Source organism: Staurois parvus, unplaced genomic scaffold (genome assembly GCF_062004578.1).
Source record: "Staurois parvus isolate SC_StPar_1 unplaced genomic scaffold, SC_StPar_1.0 ptg002356l, whole genome shotgun sequence".
Lineage (NCBI taxonomy): Eukaryota > Metazoa > Chordata > Amphibia > Anura > Ranidae > Staurois > Staurois parvus.
The window spans coordinates 371,018-393,172 of record NW_028320152.1 but is presented as its reverse complement, the minus strand read 5'-3'; the positions used below and the strand labels follow the sequence as shown (position 1 = coordinate 393,172).

Here is a 22,155-nt window from a genome sequence, read left to right as displayed (position 1 = left end):
AAGAAGATACACATGAAAAAGAAATGCAACACCCAATAGACATCAGTTATTTATAAGATGACATTTATGTAGAATAAAGGAGATGGATCAAGAAGCGGTTCCCATGGTCTAATGTCAAAATGTCTCAGTACAGAGTTAGAATTAGAGAATGTGATAAATATCTCAAAATATCTCATCCTCATGGAAAATAGGGGAAGAAGGGTGCACCAGCCTAGTGCATTACCTGAGACAAAAACTTTAATTTTACAAGGACCCAGATGTCTGATGCATTTCGAGGGGTGCTCCTCTCTTCCATAGAGCCAGGGCTGGAGGATCTGGAGGGTCCTCTCGCAGTTTGGGAGTTGACTTGGTGACCAGCTCGCTTTGGACTATTGTTATCACAGTTGCTTGTGAGTATGTACTTATTCTTGTTTTTGTCTCAGGTAATGCACTAGGCTGGTGCGCCCTTCTTCCCTTATTTTACAGCGATTCGTCTGGGTTTCCCCGACCCTTAGAGGGCAGCAAAGTCTGTGCCGCCATTGGAAGTGCCAAAGACCTGACATTTGTCCATCATCAACACACCACTCTTGAGCGCAGAGGATTCTCTGATTTTTCTATCTCATCCTCATGTGTAGGAGGATCAGCTCTGTTGTATATTCAATATGGATTTTTAGTATTAAGAGAGCAATCTATCCATTTTCAAAGCTATTGGGGCTATAACCAGAAGAGTATTAAAGTGGTTCTAAATGCATCCTATGTATGAAGGTAAAAAACCTTCTGTGTGCAGCAGCCCCCCTAATACTTACCTGAGCCCCCTCTCAATCCAGCAATGTCTACAAAAACCTCAGTTCTCTGGGGAATTTCCTTCCTCATTGGCTGAGACAGCAGCGGAAGCCATTGGCTCCCTCTGCTGTCAATCACAGCCAGTGAGTCAATCAGGAGGGGGTGGGGCCAAGCTGTGATTTTGCAAGTTAATGGACACACAGTGCAGCGGCTTAGGAGTACACCTGCTCGGGTGCCCCCATAGCAAGCTGTTTGCTCTGGGGGTACCCGACAGGAAGGAGGGGCCAGGAGCATTGGTGGGGGGCATGAGAAGAGGAGAATCAGGGCTTCTCTGCAAAACCATTACAGAGCAGGTAGGTATAGACATGTTTGTTATTTAAAAAAAAACAAACAAACAAAAAACAAGAGACTTTAGTATCATTTTAATCCAATACCTCCATAATTTTCTTTATGTGGCTGGTATACTGTACATCAACTTTTCTCTTGTCAGGATATTATTGACCATTTTGAACCAGGTTGGAGAAGTTGGAAAATGTGATAGATGCTCAGGGAGCCACAAGAGGAGTAGTGCATGTGTTGCAATGGCCATGAGGTTACTCAGATATGAGTGCATTTATAAAATAAAAAGGGGTAAAAAAATCAAAATGTGTCTGTACATTATTATACAAAATTATCATGTTAACAACCATAATGGGCTTCAGTTTTGAGGATAGGATTTGCAGCGGGAGAGGGTGAAGTGTATGATATTGCAAGTAGAGACAAAGTGAATTTATATGCTTGAAACTTTGACCCCCAGAAGACTTAAAGTTGATTTAAGTTTAAATAATTTTATTCATAATTATTAGGTAGATAGCTGGTTGATTTTTGTTTAACTAGGACCTTGATTAAATGTTTTGCATTTGTAAAGGTTTTACATTACTTTTTAATGCAAACATTTTTATTTTTCATATACTTATACACATTTTTATTCATATATGTTGCTAGTAAATACTCCCCTGCTTGTGTGTGGGATCTGGCACCATCCCTATACCCATAGGTAACAAAATGTTAGGCATACACTAGTTAGACCTATTATCCCTGGTTAAAACTGTTCTGCTGGTGGTCAATTTTACACTGCTGTGTCCTCTGCAGTATATTAATTCTTGTAGTAAAGCCCCAGCCTGTGCTTTTTATTCCTAATATATTGGGCCTGGCCCCACTATTTAAAAGGGTTCTGCTGCTAGACAATTTTACACTGCTATATTATCTGTTCTATTATTAAAGCACCTGCTTGTACTTTTTGTCTCTAGTATGTTTTAGTCAATATTCCCTCATGAAATATTTCCTGTTGCTCGTCAATTTTATATAGTTGTGTTTTTTGTGGTCTCCTTCTTTTTAACGAGGGTTTAAAGGAAATTGGCCAGTGGTAGGACAGTTTTGCATCAGCAAGAACAGGGTCAGGCTTAGCAAACTTCTACCTGATTTCTATCAGCTGGTCAAAGTGGGCCTATCACCAACTGATGAAAGAGCATTTGTCGCTGCTAAAATTGTCTGAAAAATATATTTTTTTCCCAAAACCGAAAATAAATCAGGTGGGGTGCTGCGTCTGTATGTATGCAAAGATAAATTGTAAATAAATAAATACATTCCACAGCCCTGTCACGTACCTTGGTTGAAGGCCAAGTTGACAAGAGGTTTTCCCTTGCGGCTCTGGTCCGAGCACCACTGAATGTGGTGACAGAGGTACAAGGCTCAAAGAAGTGCGGGTGTCTATAGCTTGATAGCAGGTGATTGCCACAGTCAGGGATGTAGTCAAGGTGAGCCAGGGTTATAAACAGTGAGACAGCAGCATGGTCAGGAGGCAGGTCAGGGTCAGTACCAGGTTAGCAAGCAGAGCGAGGTCCAGTAGCAAGCAGAGGTCAGCACCAGGAGATCAGGCAGAGAATAGTCAGAGGCAAACTGAGATCAGCACCTGGAGATCAGGCAGAGAGTAGTCAGAGGCAAGCAGAGGTCAGCAACAGGAGATCAGGCAGAGAATAGCTAGAGGCAAGCTGAGGTCAGCACCAGGAGATCAGGCAGAGAATAGTCAGAGGCAAGCCAAGGTCAGCACTAAGAGATCAAGTGAAGAATAGTCAGAGGAACGCCGAGGTCAGCAGCAGGAGATCAGGCAGAGAATAGTCAGAGGCAAGCCAAGGTCAGCACTAAGAGATCAAGTGAAGAATAGTCAGAGGAAAGCCGAGGTCAGCACCAGGAGATCAGGCAGAGAATAGTCAGATGCAAGGTGAGGTCAGCACCAGATCAGGCAGAGAACAAGTCAGAGGCAAGTCGTGGTCAGCACCAGAAGATCAGGCAAAGAGTAGTCAGAGGTAAGCCAAAGTCAGCACCAGGAGATCAGGCAGAGAATAGTCAGAGGCAAGCCGAGGTCAGCAGCAGGAGATCAGGCAGAGAATAGTCAGAGGCAAGCCGAGGTCAGCAGCAGGAGATCAGGCAAAGAATAGTCAGAGGCAAGCCGAGGTCAGCAGCAGGAGATCAGGCAGAGAATAGTCAGAGGCAAGCCGAGGTCAGCAGCAGGAGATCAGGCAGAGAATAGTCAGAGGCAAGCCGAGGTCAGCACCAGGAGATCAGGCAGAGAATAGTCAGAGGCAAGCCGAGGTCAGCAGCAGGAGATCAGGCAGAGAATAGTCAGAGGCAAGCCGAGGTCAGCAGCAGGAGATCAGGCAGAGAATTGTCAGAGGCAAGCACATGTCAGCACCAGGAGATCAGGCAGAGAATAGTCAGAGGCAAGCCGAGGTCAGCAGCAGGAGATCAGGCAGAGAATAATCAGAGGCAAGCCGAGGTCAGCAGCAGGAGATCAGGCAGAGAATAGTCAGAGGCAAGCCAAGGTCAGAATCCGGAATCCACAGAGCATGGTCAGGAGCAAGCCGGGTCAGCAATGGAAGATCAGTCAGTACAAACAGGAACTCAGGGACATGGGACACAGGAAGCTGCAGAACATCCAGCGATTAGTACACAGCAGAGTCCCCATTAAATAGGCAGCTTGTTGCCAATGCGGGAAGATGTGCGCGCCAATGCGGGAAGACGTGCGCATAGAAATTTGCCTACATGTCAGTGCACGCTGGGTATTAGCCAGAATTAGCATGAGCTGCACTAGTTTCCTGACAGCCCACTGTGTGTTGACAGTGCACGCTGTGTCCGGGGCCATCGGTGAAAATTATACTGTTCTGTAACACCATGTATATTATTATTACACAGGATTTATATAGCACAGGGCACAGTTTTAAGGTATCCTCCAACGATAACTTTTAATGGATTTGCACATTTTCAACGATGTCCTCTAAGATGCATTAAAAAAACCCTCCCTTTGCTGTATGGCACCCTAACACATGCTCAGCAGTGCACACGTTTCAATGCATTGCAAGTATGCAAGGTAAGACATAATACATTTTCTGGTAATGGAACACAAATTCATGAAAACTAAACCCTTTTGTGAGCCTCTGGACATTTTAGGAAGTGCACTTGAGGCTTCCTATATATTCACAGAGTTCATGACCACTGATCTATATGATGTGCAAAGTGGAAAGAAGAAAAACATGAACGCTGTAACCAGAAAATTGTATTCAAAGCAGAACTCTCTCAATCAACATGGACTATTTTTAATCCTTATGCTGCTAGCATTAGTGAATAGATAGGAAAGTACATCATATTTACTTGTTTTATTTATTTTATTTTTTTACATTTCTTCAGTTACTTCCTGGTTTTCATGCCTAGGCAAATGATGCCATACATCCCAGGAGTCTTCAGGAGGTAAGGGTTCTCAGCTCAGCCAATGCCTCAGCTAAGGACAGATGGATACCAGGAAGTAACTGCTACATGAATCATCTGCCCTTACTCAAGATGGCCACTGCCAGAAATGTCAGGAGGTGTTTTTCAAAATGATTTCTTAGCGAACTAAAGCATGAAGACATGGATGAATTTATGGAGGAGTTTGCTTTGAACATTAACAGTTAATGAAATAGCATTTTTGGTTTGTGGTGCTCAGATGCAGTGCAGTTCCACTTAAAAAAATTAAATCCCGTTTTACATACAGTTTTTTACAGCACTAAGTGGTGTAATAATTTTTTTAACAATACGCAGTACTGTAGTGGCCCCAGGAAACTCATTACGGACATTCCACTGGACGGCTGAGTACAGAGTTCACCATAATAATGCTCTAATGGATAGGTCACCTGAATACAATCTCACCAGAACTGAGCGGGTTGCAATCAAATCCTTGCCTCTGGATCAATCCATTGTCATCCACCCTGCTGATAAGGGGGATGCTGTTGTCATACAAAACGTATCTGTTTACGGACAGGAATTACTCACACAGTTCCAGGACAAACAATTTGATCCAACATGTCGTTTCACACATATACATGGTGACAAACAGAGAAGGCTTCCTTCATGGCTGGTTCTCTAAAAATAACACAACTTCTGTAAAAATATCTACTTTTATATGGCTATATGGCTTTATATTTCTAGAAAACAATGAAAAAGAAAAATAGATGACTCTTATGAGGCTAACTGTATAAAAAATATGTTTTATTACATAGAAATAATAAAGACACACAGACACAAGTTAAAGGTATACCTACCAAAACCCAAGATACTCCCAGCACGATCTTCAAAACATTCAGTGTATACACTATATTGCCAAAAGTATTCTCTCATGCCCTCAAACTCATTGGATTCACGTGTTCCATTCCCCTCCACAAGTGTATGCAATCAAGCCCCTAGACATATAGACCAGTTCTACAAACATTTGTGAAAGAATGGGTCGCTCTCAGGAGCTCAGTGACTCCAAGCGTGGTCCCGTGATAGGTTGTCACCTGTGCAATAAGTCCATCCGTGACATTTCCTGGCTACTAAATATTCCACGCTCAGCTGTTAGTGGGATTATAACAAAGTGGAAGCAACTGGGAACAACAGCCACTCAGCCACCGAGTGGTAGGCCACGTAAAATGACAGAGCGGGGTCAGCGCATGCTGAAGCGCACAGTGCGCAGAAGTCGCCAACTGTCTGCAGAGTCAATGACAAAATACCTCCAAACTTGGTGTGGCCTTCAAATTAGCACATCAGCAGTGCGTAGAGAGCTTCATGGAATGGATTCCATGGCCGATTAGCTGCATCCAAGCCTTACATCACCAAGTGCAATGCAAAGTACGCTGCCACTGGACTCTAGAACAGTGTAGACATGTTCTCTTGAGTGACGAACCACATTTCTCTGGCAATTTGAGGGACGTGTCTGGGCTTGGCGGTGGCCAGGAGAAGGGTACTTGCCTGACTGTATTGTGCCAAGTGTAAGGTTTGGTGGAGGGGGGATTATGATGTGGGGTAGTTTCTCAGGGGTTGGGCTTGGCCTCCTAGTTCCAGTGAAGGGATTTCTTAATGCATCAACATACCAAGACATTTTGGAAAATTTCATGCTCCCAACTTTGAGGGAAGAGTTTGGGGATGGCCCCTTCCTGTTCCAACAAGACTGTGCACCAGTGCACAAAGCAAGGTCCATAAAGACATGGAGGAGCCAGTTTGGGGTGGAGGAACTTGACTGGCCTGCACAGAGTCCTGACCTCAACCCCATAGAACACCTGTGGGATGAATTAGAGCGGAGACTGTGAGCCTGGCCTCCTCCTCCGACATCAATGCCTGACCTCACAAATGTGCTTCTGGAAGAATGGTCCAACCTTCCCATAGACACCCTCCTAAACCTTGTGGACGGCCTTCCCAGAAGAGTTGAAGCTGTTATAGCTGCAAAGGGCGGGGCCAACTCAATATTGAACCCTAGGGACTAAGACTGGGATGCCATTACAATTCATGTGTGTGGAAAGGCAGGCGGCCCAATATAGTGTATATGCTTTTCCTTATATATAATCTTAAATGTGTGACTTATCCTTAAAACTTCCAATAAAATTCTTGTATGATCAAATTAAAATTTTCAAGATTTAATTGGGAGGGTATGTGAGGCAAGGTTAAATTTTTGCTAAAAGGCTCACTTTAAAGTGTATACATAGTTCAAGCCTTTTTCTAATTTTGGATGAAGTGGGAAAGGATTAGAACCCCTGCTGTCTGGGGCTCTGTTAGAGAGATATCCCCTTACTTCTTGTACCAGTGACAACCTTTTCAACAAACAAGAAGTGATGGAAATCCTCCAGCAACAACGCAGAAAGAAATACAAATTAATTTATTATGTTAAGTGGGAGAAGGCTAGGACCTCTGTCAGCTTCTTATTTCTCTTTCCCTGGTGCAAATCTTCCCTCACTTCCTGTCTGGTAAAACGTCAGCAGAAGAGGAAATGAGGGAAACATTAATTAGACAATATTTGCTTATCCTGAAGTTTAGATTTAAGATAATCCAATTGGAATAAAACAATGAAAGTAGTACTGAATGCCCCTCCAAACCCGTATCAGTTAGATCAGCACGTAAATAGACTGGTGCAAGACAGACAGGATCAGTTTATCAAGCTCCTATAGGCTTCAACAAAACGGCACCCATCTGCACACAGACACTGACTCTCTGTTGCATAAACGTGAATGAAATGGATAAAAGATGGCTTCAGCTCCTGTTCTCCACCTATAGGAAACTCCTCAGATGCATTTTGTCCTTTTCAGTGCTTAAAGCAGAGTTCTGGCCCTTGGCCCCCCTCCCCCCCAAAAAAAGATAAAAGTCAGCATCTACAAATACTGTAGCTGCTGACTTTTAATATTAGGACACTTACCTGTCCAGGCATCCAGCGGTGTCCTTACCCCGAGCTGATTCTTTAATCAGCTTCGGGTGCTGGCGCCGCCATCTTAACAAAGGGAAACTGGCAGTGAAGCTCTGCGGATTCACAGCCGGCTTATTACTGCACATGGGCGAAGCGAACTGCGCTTTGTGAATGGGCCGCAGTCCTCTGAGACCTGTGAAGTATCCCAGAGGGCTGCAGGGGGTGAACTTCCAGCTCACCCCTTGCAGTTATTGCCGAGACACGGCACTCCCTTAAGACTGTGGGCTCCAATGATAGTATGTGTATCTGCAGTGAATTATTTTATGTTACAGGGTGAAGTTACCATTCTATAAAGATTATACGTTTGTAAACATTCAATACAATTTTATTTTTATGAAATATCATTGTAGTGCCTAAAAAGTCCATGAGTTCCTTTTTCCATTTTCAGCTAGTCTATATTAGGATGAGGCACTTTTGTACCTTTTAATTGCCCCCATAGTTACCACGCTGTGTTGGGAGCATCCATTTCCAATTTGCATTTCTGTAAAACAGAAAATTTTTTCCAGGCCCCATCTAGTGGCCAATTTTAATGTTGCTGGGAGAACATACATAATGAATATTAAGCCCCCCCAAAAAGATGAAATGCATCTGATGAGTTCTCTACAGGTGGAGAACAGGAGCTGAAACCATCTTTTTTCCATTACATTCATATTTATGCAAACCATTTTGTTGAAACGGGAGCTCACTGTCTGATTATAGCGTGGTCACAGTGTTTCCTGGATGGCATTAGTAGTTTTCTTTCTGTTGTCTTTATACAAGAGATCCTGTACAATTGTCATCACTCTTTTTTGTTCTAATTTTAGGGGATTTTCAAGTTTGGGGGCTGAGACTTACTGGGAAAGATGTTCCTACTGAAGCCCTTAGAGGAGAAGATGTCACCATCCCTTGTCTGCTGTCTGGTGTCCCAATACCGCTGAATCTAGAGAAACTATCAGTTGTCTGGACTCTCAGATTACAGAATGGAACGGAACGTGAGGTTTATGGTTTTCATAGTTCCCGCCATAAGTCTTCGAGGATCGGATCTCAAATGAATGACAAAGACCTCCAACAAGGCAATGCCAGTCTTTCCATACCCAACATTCAGATCACAGATGAAGGAAACTATCGCTGCTTTGTTATCTTCACTCCAGATGCCAGCACTGCTACATCTACTCTGCAAGTATCAGGTACACAGTGATAACAGAGTGACTGGGAAAAGTTGGGTCCTTTCAGAGGCACCTTCCCATAAATGTATATAATATACAACACTGAGGATGTCTTACTTTTCATAATGTAGCTCTACCCTCTTCACTTTTTGGGTTCCCCTAAGCTCTGCACAGCCAGGCGATACGCATTGTTCACACTTTCATCCACAGTCAGTAAACAGTCAATGAGCTTGGTTTTTATTAGGGGTTAACAACTTGGATGAGGTCTAGGGGTATATGGAAGTGAACAACTTGTATGACAAACGTCTTAAGGAAAAATGGCAAGAATCCAGCAAACAGCACAAAAAATTGATCCTAGGCTCTCTACTCCTTCAGGAGAGGGACTTCCATTCTGAAAAATCAGCATACAGTGTCCTCAAGGAGCACTTGGTCCCCTTAAATGAACCTCTTCAGATCCCAGATGAAAATCTCATCCACCTGGCTGTCTTGAGAGTGTCATTAAACAAGGGATTCAGAGATGTACAAATGAAGTAGTCCCAGGGAGAACTAGTTGGGTATGGCACCTGACTGTCCTCTCCCTTCTTTAGTTCAGGGGATGTAGAAGTGCTCACACTGTCCTGTTCCTGTAGCCTAATGGTTGAAGCTGCTTTCAGGACTCACGCTGGACTGACTCCTTCCCTGCTGACAGGCTGTCTTTCCTCAGTAGACTGTGGAACAGTGGAGGTTCTTCTTTCCAGCTTCAGCCTGTAGGCAGGTCTCCCTCCTCTGGGGCCCCCTCTAAGGCTCCACCCCAGCAATACTTCTTCAAACCATCTTAAAACCCAACTTCCCTGCTGGCCAGGCTCTCTCAAATTTAAGGGCTGACCTAGCCACCATGCCAGGCCTCCTTCCTGAGGATTGGCCAGATTTCTTTGCAGATCAGCCCCTGCAGCCTAACTTGAAGTAACCTCGTTGACTCACTCCCCTGCTGATTCATACCCAGGCTTCTAGCATGCCTCCAACTAAACACAATAAACAAGCCTATATACGCTGTGTGATGAGACACCTAGCTAACAGGTGCGAAGCCTCACTTTCCATATTCACTGTGTGCTGCTAGTAATACAGAGTCATATCAGAGCTTACTGAGCTTCAAAGAGGCCAAATTGTTGGTGCCGCTTAGCTGGCGCCTCTGTGACTGAAGTTGCCGATTTATTTGCCGCGTTGCAAAGTACAGTATTAAAGGTTATGACAGCGTATACGGTTTCCTGGAAAACGTCATCTGATAAGCATATGCGCGGTCAACAGGTGTCGGGAGTCTCAGCAGCATTTAGGACGACTGGATGGGGAGGCGAGAGAGCTGCCCACCAGGGTTGGGACTCAGGAGTCTCAGCGGGGGGACTGTCTGGAAGTGTCAGACAGGAGGAGGAATAAGAATTACATGCTGCTGCAGAAGAGAGGAGGCACTGGTATGGCAGTCAGGCCCAGGCAGTGGTGAGATATTAACTGTATGCCCCTAACCATTTTTTGTATTCTACCCGCAGCCTCTAACCTTCTGCTATATCCTACAATATCCTATCCTGTCTGTAGCCTCTAACTATCTCCTGTACCATGTCCACAGTCTCTGATCATCTCCTGTACCATGTCATCTCCTGTACCATATCTGCAGTCTCTGATCATCTCCTGTACCATATCTGCAGTCTCTGATCATCTCCTGTACCATGTCATCTCCTTACCATGTCCGCAGTCTCTGATCATCTCCCGTACCATGTCATCTCCTATACCATGTCCGCAGTCTCTGATCATCTCTTGTACCATATCTCCTGTACCATGTCCACAGTCTCTGATCATCTCCTGTACCATGTCCTCAGTCTCTGATCTACGCCTGTATCATGTCCGCAGCCTTTAACCATCTCCAGTATCCTGTCCACAATCTCTAACCATCTTTTGTATCATATCCACAATCTCTAATCATCTCCTGTACCGTGCCCACAGCCTCTAACCATCTCCTGTATCCTGTATGCAATCTCTAACCATCTCTTGTATCATGTCTGCAGTTTCTGACCATCTCTTGTATCATGTCTGCAGTCTTTGACCATCTCTCTGAGAGCATGGAGAGGAATCAAGAGCTGGCCTCACAGGAGGAGTCAGACCTGTGTGGACTGTGGAGAAGAAAATATAGGATGAAACCAGAGCTGCCAAGCTCGAACCTGGAGAGGACCATCTCTCTGAGCCCTACACAGTGCACCTGAGAGGATGTCTGTGACAGTGCCCCGCCAGGCCAGTCTTGGAGGGTTCCCCTCTATATCAGTAAACCTCCTTACCTTCGTGTATTCACTCTGCGGAAGGTGGTCTGTTGCAACAGTTTTCACTGGAGCAGGTGGTGAGGGAAAACCTTCACATGGGGACCTCCAGGCCTGGACTGGCCATGGGACACACTGGGCATTTGCCCGGTGGGCCAGGGCCGCCTGGTTTGTGGCCTGTTGATGACCATGCTGCACAGCGGGAGGCAGCCCTGGACTGGTCATAGGGCACACCAGGAATTTGTCTGGTGGCTGCCCCGTCCGTGGCATGTTGATCACTTGGCTGTAGAGCGGAAGATCACCACTCACCTCTCGCTATGTGGCTATGCCTGTGCCAGGTCTCCTGTCCCACCAAGATGTCATTTGGGACCAGCAAGTGGGTTGGATGTGGACATACCACCTAAAGCTCAAGATTGACATCCCACCCTTCCAATGGTCATTAACACCTCTGTGTAATCGGCAAGAGCTAATTGATGATAGGCTGTCAGTGTGCTGGATAGAGAAGAGGAATCAAGATATTGTGTTTCCCACACAGCTAATAGTGGTGGGATGGTGGCCCGGGCGGGCATCTGTCATTGGCAGTCAATGAGCAATGGGCTGTATGATGGATCTTCACAAGATATATATACAGGGCGGAGAAATACACACCCAGACAGGAAACACATCAGCAGGCCGTCCCATCGGGGAAGGGCTGCCGGAAACATTACATCCCTTAATAGTTTGCTAGAACAATGGGATGCACCATGTGGCAGTAGACAATACACAAACCCATACATCCCATAATAGTTTGCTCTCAAGCAAGACACATAATAGAACAATGGGACAACCACCTGGCATTAAACAATGAACAACCCCCACACCCCACCTATACATGCCTACACAATAGCAGGACAGATCACCCTGTACCCCTAACAGGCACAGGGTGACTTATACATAAGCGGGATTTGGGGGGCTGAGACAGGGGTCTCCCACCCCCCAAAGCCACTCCCGTCACAGGCGGCATATACAGTTTCTGGGAAACCGGCATCTGATAAGCATAAGCACGGTCATCATGGTCACCTGACTGCAAGAGACAAAAGGACATTGCACAGGATTGTGAGCCGGAATAAGAAAACAACTGCTGCAAAGGTGGCTGCAGAGCTCAATCTCAGTCTTCCAAAGCCCATGTCCACAAACACTGTGTGGAGGGAACTCCATAAGCAGAACATTCATGGGTGAGCTGCATTTGCCAAACCACTAGTGACCGATATTAATGCTTAGAAGAGGAGAGAGTGGTGCAACGCCCAAAAGTCGTGGGAGATCGACCAATGGAAGACTAATATGCTCCGATGATTCGTGCTTCAAACTGTTCCCAAACACCGGCCGCATTTACATGTGGCCAACACCATCCCAAGCTTACAGTCAGGCCTGTCTTGTGCCAACAGTAAAGCATGATGGTGGCACAGTTATGGTTTAGGCAACCCTATCGTGGTATTCTGTCAGGACCCATTATCAGCTTGAAAGGTATAGTCACTACCAGTGAATAGGTACAAATGTTGGCCGACCATTTGCATCCCATGGTGCAGACGTTTTTTCCCGAAGACAGCGCCAATAGCCAAGACGATAATTCTCCAATTCACACAGCTGGTGTTGTCAAATCATAGGTTGACGATCATGCAGATGAACTCTCGCACCTTCCCTGGGCATCGCCGGACCTCAATATCATACAGCCACTATGGTCAGTTTTGGAGGACAAGGTTCGGGCTTGTTTTCCACCTCCAGCATCTCTGCGAGAACTGGAGCAATTTTTGAATGAAGAGTGGCATCAGATTCCATTATCCACCATCCGATTTGTCAAATCCCAGGAAAATTCAAACCGTCTTGGATGCCAGCCCTATATCAGGTAACAAGTTCGTTCTATGCATGAATAAACTACAAGTCCCGTCTGCCACCATAGTATCAATGTGGTATCAGCACATCTATAGTTCATTCACAAGTGCCGGCTCTCCCCGCTCCAGACCATCCTGAACTCAGCTGCCAGACTCATCCACCTTACCACCCGCTCCACCTCTGCCACCCCCCTCTGCCTCTCCCTCCACTGGCTCCCGATTGCCCAACGCATCAAATTTAAACTCCTAACCCTGACCTACAAAGCCGTTCACAACACTGCCCCTGACTACCTCACCAACCTGATCACCAAGTACCACCCTACCCGTACCCTTCGCTCCTCACAGGACCTCCTTCTATCCTGCTCCCTGGTCTCCTCCTCCCATGCACGACTGCAGGACTTCTCCAGGTCCTCCCCCATCCTCTGGAACTCACTGCCCCAATCCATCAGACTGTCGCCTTCTCTATTCACATTCAGGCGCTCCCTCAAAACCCATCTCTTCAGGGAAGCCTACCCCACCCTCACCTAACGGCCATCCTCCCTCATTCCTCCCACCACTTCATCCCCCACAGCCACTTCCTACTGTACCTTTACCCCCTCCCTCCTAGATTGTAAGCTCGCAAGAGTAGGGCCCTCTTACCCCTCGTACGCTGTCTGTTTTTGTTGTACTGTGCCATGTATTGTCCCCCCTATTGTACAGCGCTGAGCAAACCCTTTGGCGCTATATAAACTCGTAGTAATAATAATAATAATAATAATTCACACTGCCTACAGTTTCGGGAACTGTCTGCCCATCATACAGGGGTACAGACAGAGAGCTCTAGGCAGCAAGTGCAGGAGCCTGACATTGCACACGTGATCCACGGATCCACTGATCGCAGGTGCCATGCTCTGAAGGTCCCTGAGAAAAAGAAAATAAATGCACATTTCTAAACCAGCAAAAACGTGTGCATTTCTTCTTTTTTTTTTTTAAGTGTTATTAAACCCACAGCAGTACAATCAGTCTGTAGATGCAGTAAAGCGTGCTTGTTATACTCACTGTGGTTAATCCTCCACATTGTGTAAAAAGACTGTTTGTATCATGACCGTTTGCTCTATTCTATTCTATTCTATTTATTTCATTTTGATTCTTATCTTCATTTTATTCATTTTCATGTATTTTCAGGTTTTTATTGTATCCGTTATAACTGTTATGTTCTTTTTATTATGATATGTTCATGATATTTGACATTTAACATTGCTCTTTTAAATAGCCTGCATTTTTTATTCCCCTTTTTCATCATATTTTCTCATGTTGTTTTTTCATTTTTCTTTTTTTATTTATCCCCTTTTTCATTGGATACACCTTCATGTATGAAGGATCCTGTTTCATTTCAATGTACCAATTGTTATCATGGGATTTTTTTATACAACATTTCCACATGCTCATGCTGCACATTTTGACGGTTTCCCTACCATGATATATACATCTATTCGTTATTCTCATCCATCTCCCCTTTTTTTCTTATTTACCCATTTTTGTTTACTATGCCATCTTTGTGACCACTGCTATCCCCTTCATTCGCTGTCATTAACACTTTATTTGGGCTAGCATCTCCCGACGGCATTCATTCTGCTGTTCCTTTTTCTCATAAGATAAAGCGCTGAGCAAACTGTTGGCGCTATATAAATCTTGTATAATAATAATAATGTCTTCTCAGGATTGCTTGGGTCTCCATTAAAATGGCCGTGTAACGGAACCGGACCCGACTGCACTTGGGTACTTCCGTTAGAATAACGCTTCCCTGTCCGAACACCGACCACAGACACCACAGATTTGAAGTAAAACCAGGAAATAGACTACTTTATTTTAACACAGATACAAGATATATACATTCAAGGGAACAAACCCCCCCTCCCTGCATAATGACACAGGGCGGGGCAATCTACATTTAGTAACAAGAGACACACCAATAGACAGTCCCATCAGGAGGGAGGCTGTTGGAGACACCCTGTCAGAGCCTGGAATCAAACCTGGGCCTTCTGCGGTGAGAGACAGTGTTTCTTCTCACTGAGCCACCTGGAATGCTAGACAGCTCCCTTGGCAATTCTTTGGATGATCCTGCCTTTGCCCTGTTTTGTCTTTGAACCTTGAACTCCTTGCTCCTCCCATGAACTTCCTATAAAAGCCATGTCTCTGCACTTCCTGGTTGCCAGATTATTGTGCCTTACCAGCCAATATCCCGCTTACTGTTCCTGCTGCTGTCTTCATCTACGTTACCGACCTTTGGCTTGCTACTGACTACGATTCTGCCTCATCCTATCTACTACCATTGGTGACCGACCCTTGGCTTGTGACTGACTCCGCTTCTGTTTGATCCCTGAACTGTTTGATCCGCTTTTGGTTTCCAGCCTACTCATTCCCTGGTGGGGTGATCCTGAGATCTGCGACCTGGCATTCACACTCAGCCAAATCCATCTCCACCATTAGGAGCTCTGGGGAAGACCGGTGGATGCTTAGACCCCGCACCTCAGGTGAGCCTGCGTTATTCCCAGGGTGGGCCGCTGGTGTACCAATCCTGCTGGTTTCAGGTAAGCCTTACAACTGCTGTAGCAACTGGTCTCTGAACCTGACCCGGATCGTGACAGAATAATCTGGCCTAAAACATGGAGGCCGCTATAGCAAATGTGAATCCTCTTAGGCAGCAAATTGCTGAGCTGCAGGAATTTGGGGTTACCCATCAGGAAAAAGTTGCCAAACTGGAAAGCATTGTGGATAGGCAACAGGGAGAGATTCAGGCTCTGCAGAGGCAACTGCTGAACCGTGATGATCCTAGCTCACATATGCCCCAACCATCTAAGTTTAATGGAGACCGCCGCCAATACAGGGGTTTCCTTAATCAATGTCGCATATATTTTCAAATGTACCCTGCTGCGTTTCCTTCAGAGAAAAAGAAGGTAATGTTTATTATTGGGCTTCTTACTGGGGAAGCTTTAGCTTGGGCCTCCCCTTATATAGAGCAGAACCATGGCATTTTAAATAATTTTGATACCTTTTTGACCGCGATGAATCAGGTTTTTGATGATCCCAACCGTTGTGCTTCTGCCGAAGTAAAATTACATAGTCTAAGGCAGGGTAGACGCTCGGTCGCTGAATACACAGCCGAGTTCAGAAGTTGGGTTGCAGATACCACTTGGAACCCTGCAGCACAAAAGAGCCAGTTCCGCCAAGGGCTTTCTGAACAGGTAAAGGATGAGCTTGCCAGAGGTGATACTCCTAATGATCTTGAGGAATTCATCCAATTGTGTATCCGAATCGATCAAAGACTTACAGAAAGGAGAAAGGAGAAGCTGGGAATACTTGGAAGTAATAGGGGCATGCATCTCTCTGCTAGTCCATTTGTTCAGCAGGATTCAAGAGTCTCTCTGGGTTCTAACACTCCTGAGCCTATGCAGGTTGATGCAATCAAGAGATCCATCTCCATTCAGGAGAAAGAGAGAAGACGTTCAGAGAATTTATGTCTTTATTGTGGCGATTCTGATCATTATGCAATTAATTGTCCTAACAAGGTTAAAAGAACTATTGCTGTGACTGATGTGATTGAGCCTGAACACATAAACTCTATAAGCCAGTCTGTCTCCCCACTGATTTCTGAAGAGAATAAAGTGAACTCCCTACTTTCTCACTTTGTTATCCCTATTAAACTTGTATTTGAGGGCCATGAAATCTCCTGCTCAGCTATGCTGGACTCCGGGGCGGGGGGGAACTTTATGGATATAGAGTTTGCCAACAGCAATAATATTGAAGCAAGAGACACATTTACCCCTATTGATATGGAGACAGTTGATGGGTCACCCTTATCTTCAGGACCTGTTACCCATAAAACGGTCCCCCTGAAACTGTTGTTTGAGGCTGACCATTGTGAGACCATCAGCTTTCAGCTGATTACATCACCCAAGTTTCCCATCATCCTGGGCATTCCTTGGTTCTCCACTCACAATCCTTCCATCAACTGGGGAGCACGGACTATAGATTTTACTTCCTCCCACTGTGAAAAACATTGCAAAAAACCTTGCTGACCAAGTTCATCACCGACCAAGGAAGCGAAAGGTGATATAGTGGCTACCCAGTCATATGACAACTTGCCTACACATTACCATGAGTTCCGGGATGTCTGTGACAAGAAGAATGCAGATCTATTACCCCCTCATCGCCCATATGATTGCCCCATTGAGCTGCTCCCAGGGGCAGAAATACCTTTTGGCCACCTCTTCAATCTGTTGGAACCTGAATTAAAAGTACTCAGGGTGTGGATCAATGAGAACTTGGAGAAGGGCTTTATAAGACACTCAACTTCTCCAGCGGGGGCAGCCTTGTTCTTCGTTGAAAAGAGAGACTCCACCTTGCGTCCATGCATTGACTACAGAGACATGAATAAAATTACTATTAAAAACCGCTATCCATTACCTTTGATCTCTGAAATGTTGGAAAGACTTCGCTCTGCCAAGATCTTTACTAAGCTTGATCTACGAGGGGCATATAACCTTGTCCGCATTCGTCAAGGAGACGAATGGAAGACTGCCTTTAGAACTAGGTATGGGCATTTCGAGTCCTTGGTGATGCCGTTTGGACTTTGCAATGTCCCTGCAACATTTCAACATTTTGTCAACAATGTTTTTCGTGATCTGCTGGACCAATTTGTGATTGCCTATCTAGATGATATCCTTATCTTTTCCAATAATTGGGAGGAGCACCGCAAACATGTTTGCAAAGTCTTTGAAAGATTAAGGAAGAATAGACTCTACATTAAATTGGAAAAATGTGAGTTTGAACAAATCCAGATCCAGTTTTTAGGCTATATCATTTCTCCAGAGGGCGTGAGCATGGATCCTGAGAAAATCAAAGCAGTGGTAGATTGGTCAGCACCTGGAAATGTTAAGGAAATTCAATGTTTCGTTGGGTTTGCCAACTTTTACAGAAAATTTATAAGAAACTTTTCTAAAGTGATAGCTCCAATCGCACAGCTTACAAAGAAAGGGGTACCCTTTGTGTGGACCTCTGAGGCACAAGCTGCGTTTGAAAAACTAAAAAGTCTTTTCACTTCTGCACCAATTTTGGTACATCTGGATCCTGAACTACCCTTTACAGTGGAAGTGGATGCCTCCAATTCTGCCGTGGGAGCGATCCTGTCTCAGCGAAGTGGTGAAAAGATGCAGCTTCATCCTTGTGCCTTCTTCTCCCGTTTGATGTCCTCAGCCGAAAGAAATTACGACATTGGGAATAAAGAGCTACTGGCAATTAAGGAAGCCTTTTCTGAATGGAGGCATCTGCTAGAAGGAGCTAATCATCCTGTAACTGTTCTCACAGACCATAAAAATCTGGAATATATTCGTTCGGCCAAGAGATTGTCTTCTAGACAAGCTCGCTGGTCTCTATTCTTTTCCAGATTTAATTTTGTTATATCATATCGACCAGGATCGAGGAATGGTAAGGCCGATGCCTTATCAAGGATGCTGTCCGAGCCTCTCCTGGAGGGCAACTCCGAATATTCCATCCTAACACAAAAGAACTTCCTAGGGGCCACAAGTGCAAAGATGTTCTTGAGTCTTCTCAAAGAGGGGTATGAGAATGACCCACTTCTCAATGATCCTCCTAGGGACATGAACCTGGTGTACAAAAATGGCTTTTGGGTTCAAGGACATCATCTTTATGTACCTGAATCTGTTCGGGTGGAAGTTCTCAAGTTGGTTCATGATTCCAAACTTGCTGGGCATTTTGGAGTTACTAAGACCGAAGAACTGTTGTCACGTTCCTTTTGGTGGCCGGGGTACAAGAAGGATGTCAAACGCTATGTGGCCTCATGCTTGACCTGTGCATGCAATAAAACTCCCCGAGCCTCTCCTTTGGGGTTGCTTCAGCCACTCCCTGTTCCATCGAGACCATGGGGGTCTATTTCTATGGATTTTGTGGTAGATTTACCTCCCTCAAAAGAAATGACCACCATTTTGGTGGTGGTTGACCGTCTCACAAAGATGGCCCATTTTGTTCCAGTGAAGGGGGTGCCCACTACTGAACAGACTGCAGAACTAATGGTTCGAGAAGTATTTAAACTGCATGGAATCTCTGATGATGTGGTGTCTGACAGAGGTGTGCAGTTTACTTCGAAATTTTGGAAAAGCTTTTGCTCAGCCTTGGGTGTTACAATTAATCTGTCCTCTGCTTTTCATCCCCAGTCTAATGGTCAGACTGAGAGAACTAATCAAACAATGGAGCAGTATCTTCGATGCTTTGTCACTTATCTTCAGGATGACTGGGTGGACTGTCTTCCCACTGCAGAGTTTGCATACAACCATTCTAAACATAGTTCCACCTCTCAAAGTCCCTTTTACTTAAACAACGGTTAGCATCCAGTTTGTATTCCAGATCTCCCTATCACAACTCCAATTCCTGCTGTTACCAACAGACTAACTACATTGCAGGAGATTCAGGAGAAATTGATTGAGACTTTGAGGGAAGCTCAGGAAAATTACAAAAAGGCTGCTGACAGACACCGGAGAGCACTTCCTACGTTTCATGTGGGTGACAAAGTTTGGTTATCAACGAAGAATCTGAAGGTGCATGTGCCATCTGCTAAATTGGGTCAAAAGTTTGTTGGTCCTTTTCAGATTTCTGCTCAGATCAACCCAGTTACCTTTCGCTTAAAACTTCCTGACAGTATGAAGATTCACCTGGTTTTTCATGTATCGCTTTTCAAATCATTTCATGAAAATCCTTTCTCTGGAAGAATTCTTCCACCTCCTCCACCTGTTGAGGTACAGGGCGAAGAAGAATGTGGTGAAGATTCTTGATTCTAGGATGTTTAGAGGAAAGTTGCAATATCTGGTCCAATAGGAAGGATATGGGCTAGAGGAAAATTCTTGGGAGCCTGAGGAAAAATGTTCATGCTCCTAGACTAACAAGAGAATTCCACCAGAGGTTTCCCCACAAGCCTGGTCTTAAGACGTCCAGGGAACGTCCTGTGAGGAGGGGAGTACTGTCAGAGCCTGGAATTGAACCTGGGCCTTCTGCGGTGAGAGACAGTGTTTCTTCTCACTGAGCCACCTGGAATGCTGGACAGCTCCCTTGACAATTCTTTGGATGATCCTGCCTTTGCCCTGTTTTGTCTTTGAACCTTGAACTCCTTGCTCCTCCCATGAATTTCCTATAAAAGCCATGTCTCTGCACTTCCTGGTTGCCAGATTATTGTGCCTTACCAGCCAATATCCCGCTTACTGTTCCTGCTGCTGTCTTCATCTACGTTACCGACCTTTGGCTTGCTACTGACTACGATTCTGCCTCATCCTATCTACTACCATTGGTGACCGACCCTTGGCTTGTGACTGACTCTGCTTCCGTTTGATCCCTGAACTGTTTGATCCGCTTTTGGTTTCCAGCCTACTCATTCCCTGGTGGGGTGATCCTGAGATCTGCGACCTGGCATTCACACGCAGCCAAATCCATCTCCACCATTAGGAGCTCTGGGGAAGACCGGTGGATGCTTAGACCCCGCACCTCAGGTGAGCCTGCATCATTCCCAGGGCGGGCCGCTGGTGTACCAATCCTGCTGGTTTCAGGTAAGCCTTACAACTGCTGTAGCAACTGGTCTCTGAACCTGACCTTATATCGTGACACACCCTCCCCCCTCCCAACCCAATCCACATAAACACATACATAATAGTTTGCTCCCAAGCAAGACACACAATAGAACAATGGGATGCAACCACATGGCATTAAATGATCCACAACCCCCACCTATCTCCTAAACATGTCTATACAATATTAAGAAAGATCACCCTGTGCATCTAACAGGCACAGGGCGACTTACACATAAGAGGGATATGGGGAGCTGAGACGGGTTTCCCCACCCCTCCAAAGTGAGCTGTGTTCTATGGGCTTTTTGAGCTGTTTAGCTGATATTTTCATGCTTTTACTTGATGCACTTTACTGTTTCACTCAGCTCATTACATTCATGATGCACTTTACCATATTGTTTGTTTTTTTTAGATTTCGCAATGATTTTACCATTCCGCAATATATATATATATATATATATATATTTTTTTTTTTTGCCTTGGGGGCAAGCTGCACATGCTAAGTTTGATGTGTATTGCTACAGAGTTTTTTTTTTTTTTTCTTCTTGGGAGACCAGCACAGGGCCAGTCAGCACTGTCCAGACAGATCAGGGGTTCTGCATCCTCCTAGAACAAAATGAAAACGCCTTCTACGAGTTTTAACCAGTGCTCTGCTGGACACTGATAGAAGTCACAAGACTGCTATATACTGCTGATGAGAAAAGGGATTTAGCAGTTTACTAAAATAATTGCATTTCCATGTTCTGTGTACTGTGGGAGAGCGGATATAGTGAATGCGGGGTCCGGGGAGACCGGATATAGATAATGCGGGGTCTGGGGAGACCGGATATAGATAATGCGGGGTCTGGGGAGAGCGGATATAGATAATGCGGGGTCCGGGGAGAGCGGATATAGATAATGCGGGGTCCGGGGAGAGCGGATATAGTGAATGCGGGGTCCGGGGAGAGCGGATATAGTGAATGCGGGGTCCGGGGAGAGCGGATAGAGGGAATGCGGGGTCCGGGGAGAGCGGATAGAGGGAATGTGGGGACCGGGAATTAGTAACACTTTAAGTGAAATTAGCCTTTAGTATAGAAATAATGAATAACTGTCTTTCCTTGTACAGTTAAACCGCAGACGGCGCTGAGCCATGATAAACAGATTGAAGATGGAATTGCGGGATCTGTCCATTGTGAAGTTAATAATTTTTACCCAGCTGTGAAGATCCGATGGGTTAAATCCAGTAAAAGTAACAGCAGCAACTCACCTTGGGACAAGGGCGTTTCTTTCACAACACCTTTGGGGAACAGCGATGGGACATTTAATGAGACCAGTGTGCTGATTGTGGGGCCGACTACAGACGCTGAACCCGGAGATGTATTTTCCTGTATTGTCAGCCACAGATCCCTGGAGGAGGAAATTACTCTCAGTTTTATCATGACAAGTAAGTAGTCTTAAGCCCCGTACACACAATGAGAATATTGGATGAATGATCATCCGTTTTTTTTGGGGGGGGTTGGGGGGGTTTGCCTTCTACTCTCATATCGAAAGTAAAGAGGTTGCTAAAGATCCAAAAATTCAAGTGATTTTGACCTGTAAGAGGACAGGTCAAAAAGTGGAGCTGAGCTCAGGAGGGAACGGTGGTGGACATGCGGTGTGTTTGTTCACAACTATATGGGAAGTGCTGCATGTTTATCACGGATGATAATAAAGCCGCACACTTTATGAAGG

The 22,155-nt window shown here is 45.2% G+C and overlaps 1 protein-coding gene across 1 annotated transcript; it reads left to right on the top strand.

Annotated features, from left to right (window-relative positions):
- Positions 1-4,161: 4,161 nt before the first annotated feature.
- LOC149431198 (natural cytotoxicity triggering receptor 3 ligand 1-like) lies at positions 4,162-21,876 on the top strand. Its single transcript, XM_089665801.1, has 3 exons — positions 4,162-4,168; positions 8,347-8,709; positions 21,551-21,876. The coding sequence occupies exons 1-3, from the start codon at positions 4,162-4,164 to the stop codon at positions 21,874-21,876; spliced, it is 696 nt and encodes a 231-aa protein (XP_089521927.1).
- Positions 21,877-22,155: the final 279 nt, after the last annotated feature.

Bases quoted from the DNA above. Each gene is read 5' to 3' on its own strand.
- LOC149431198 (XM_089665801.1), top strand. The intron at 8,710-21,550 runs GTACACAGTGAT...TTCCTTGTACAG, and splicing joins ATCTACTCTGCAAGTATCAG to TTAAACCGCAGACGGCGCTG.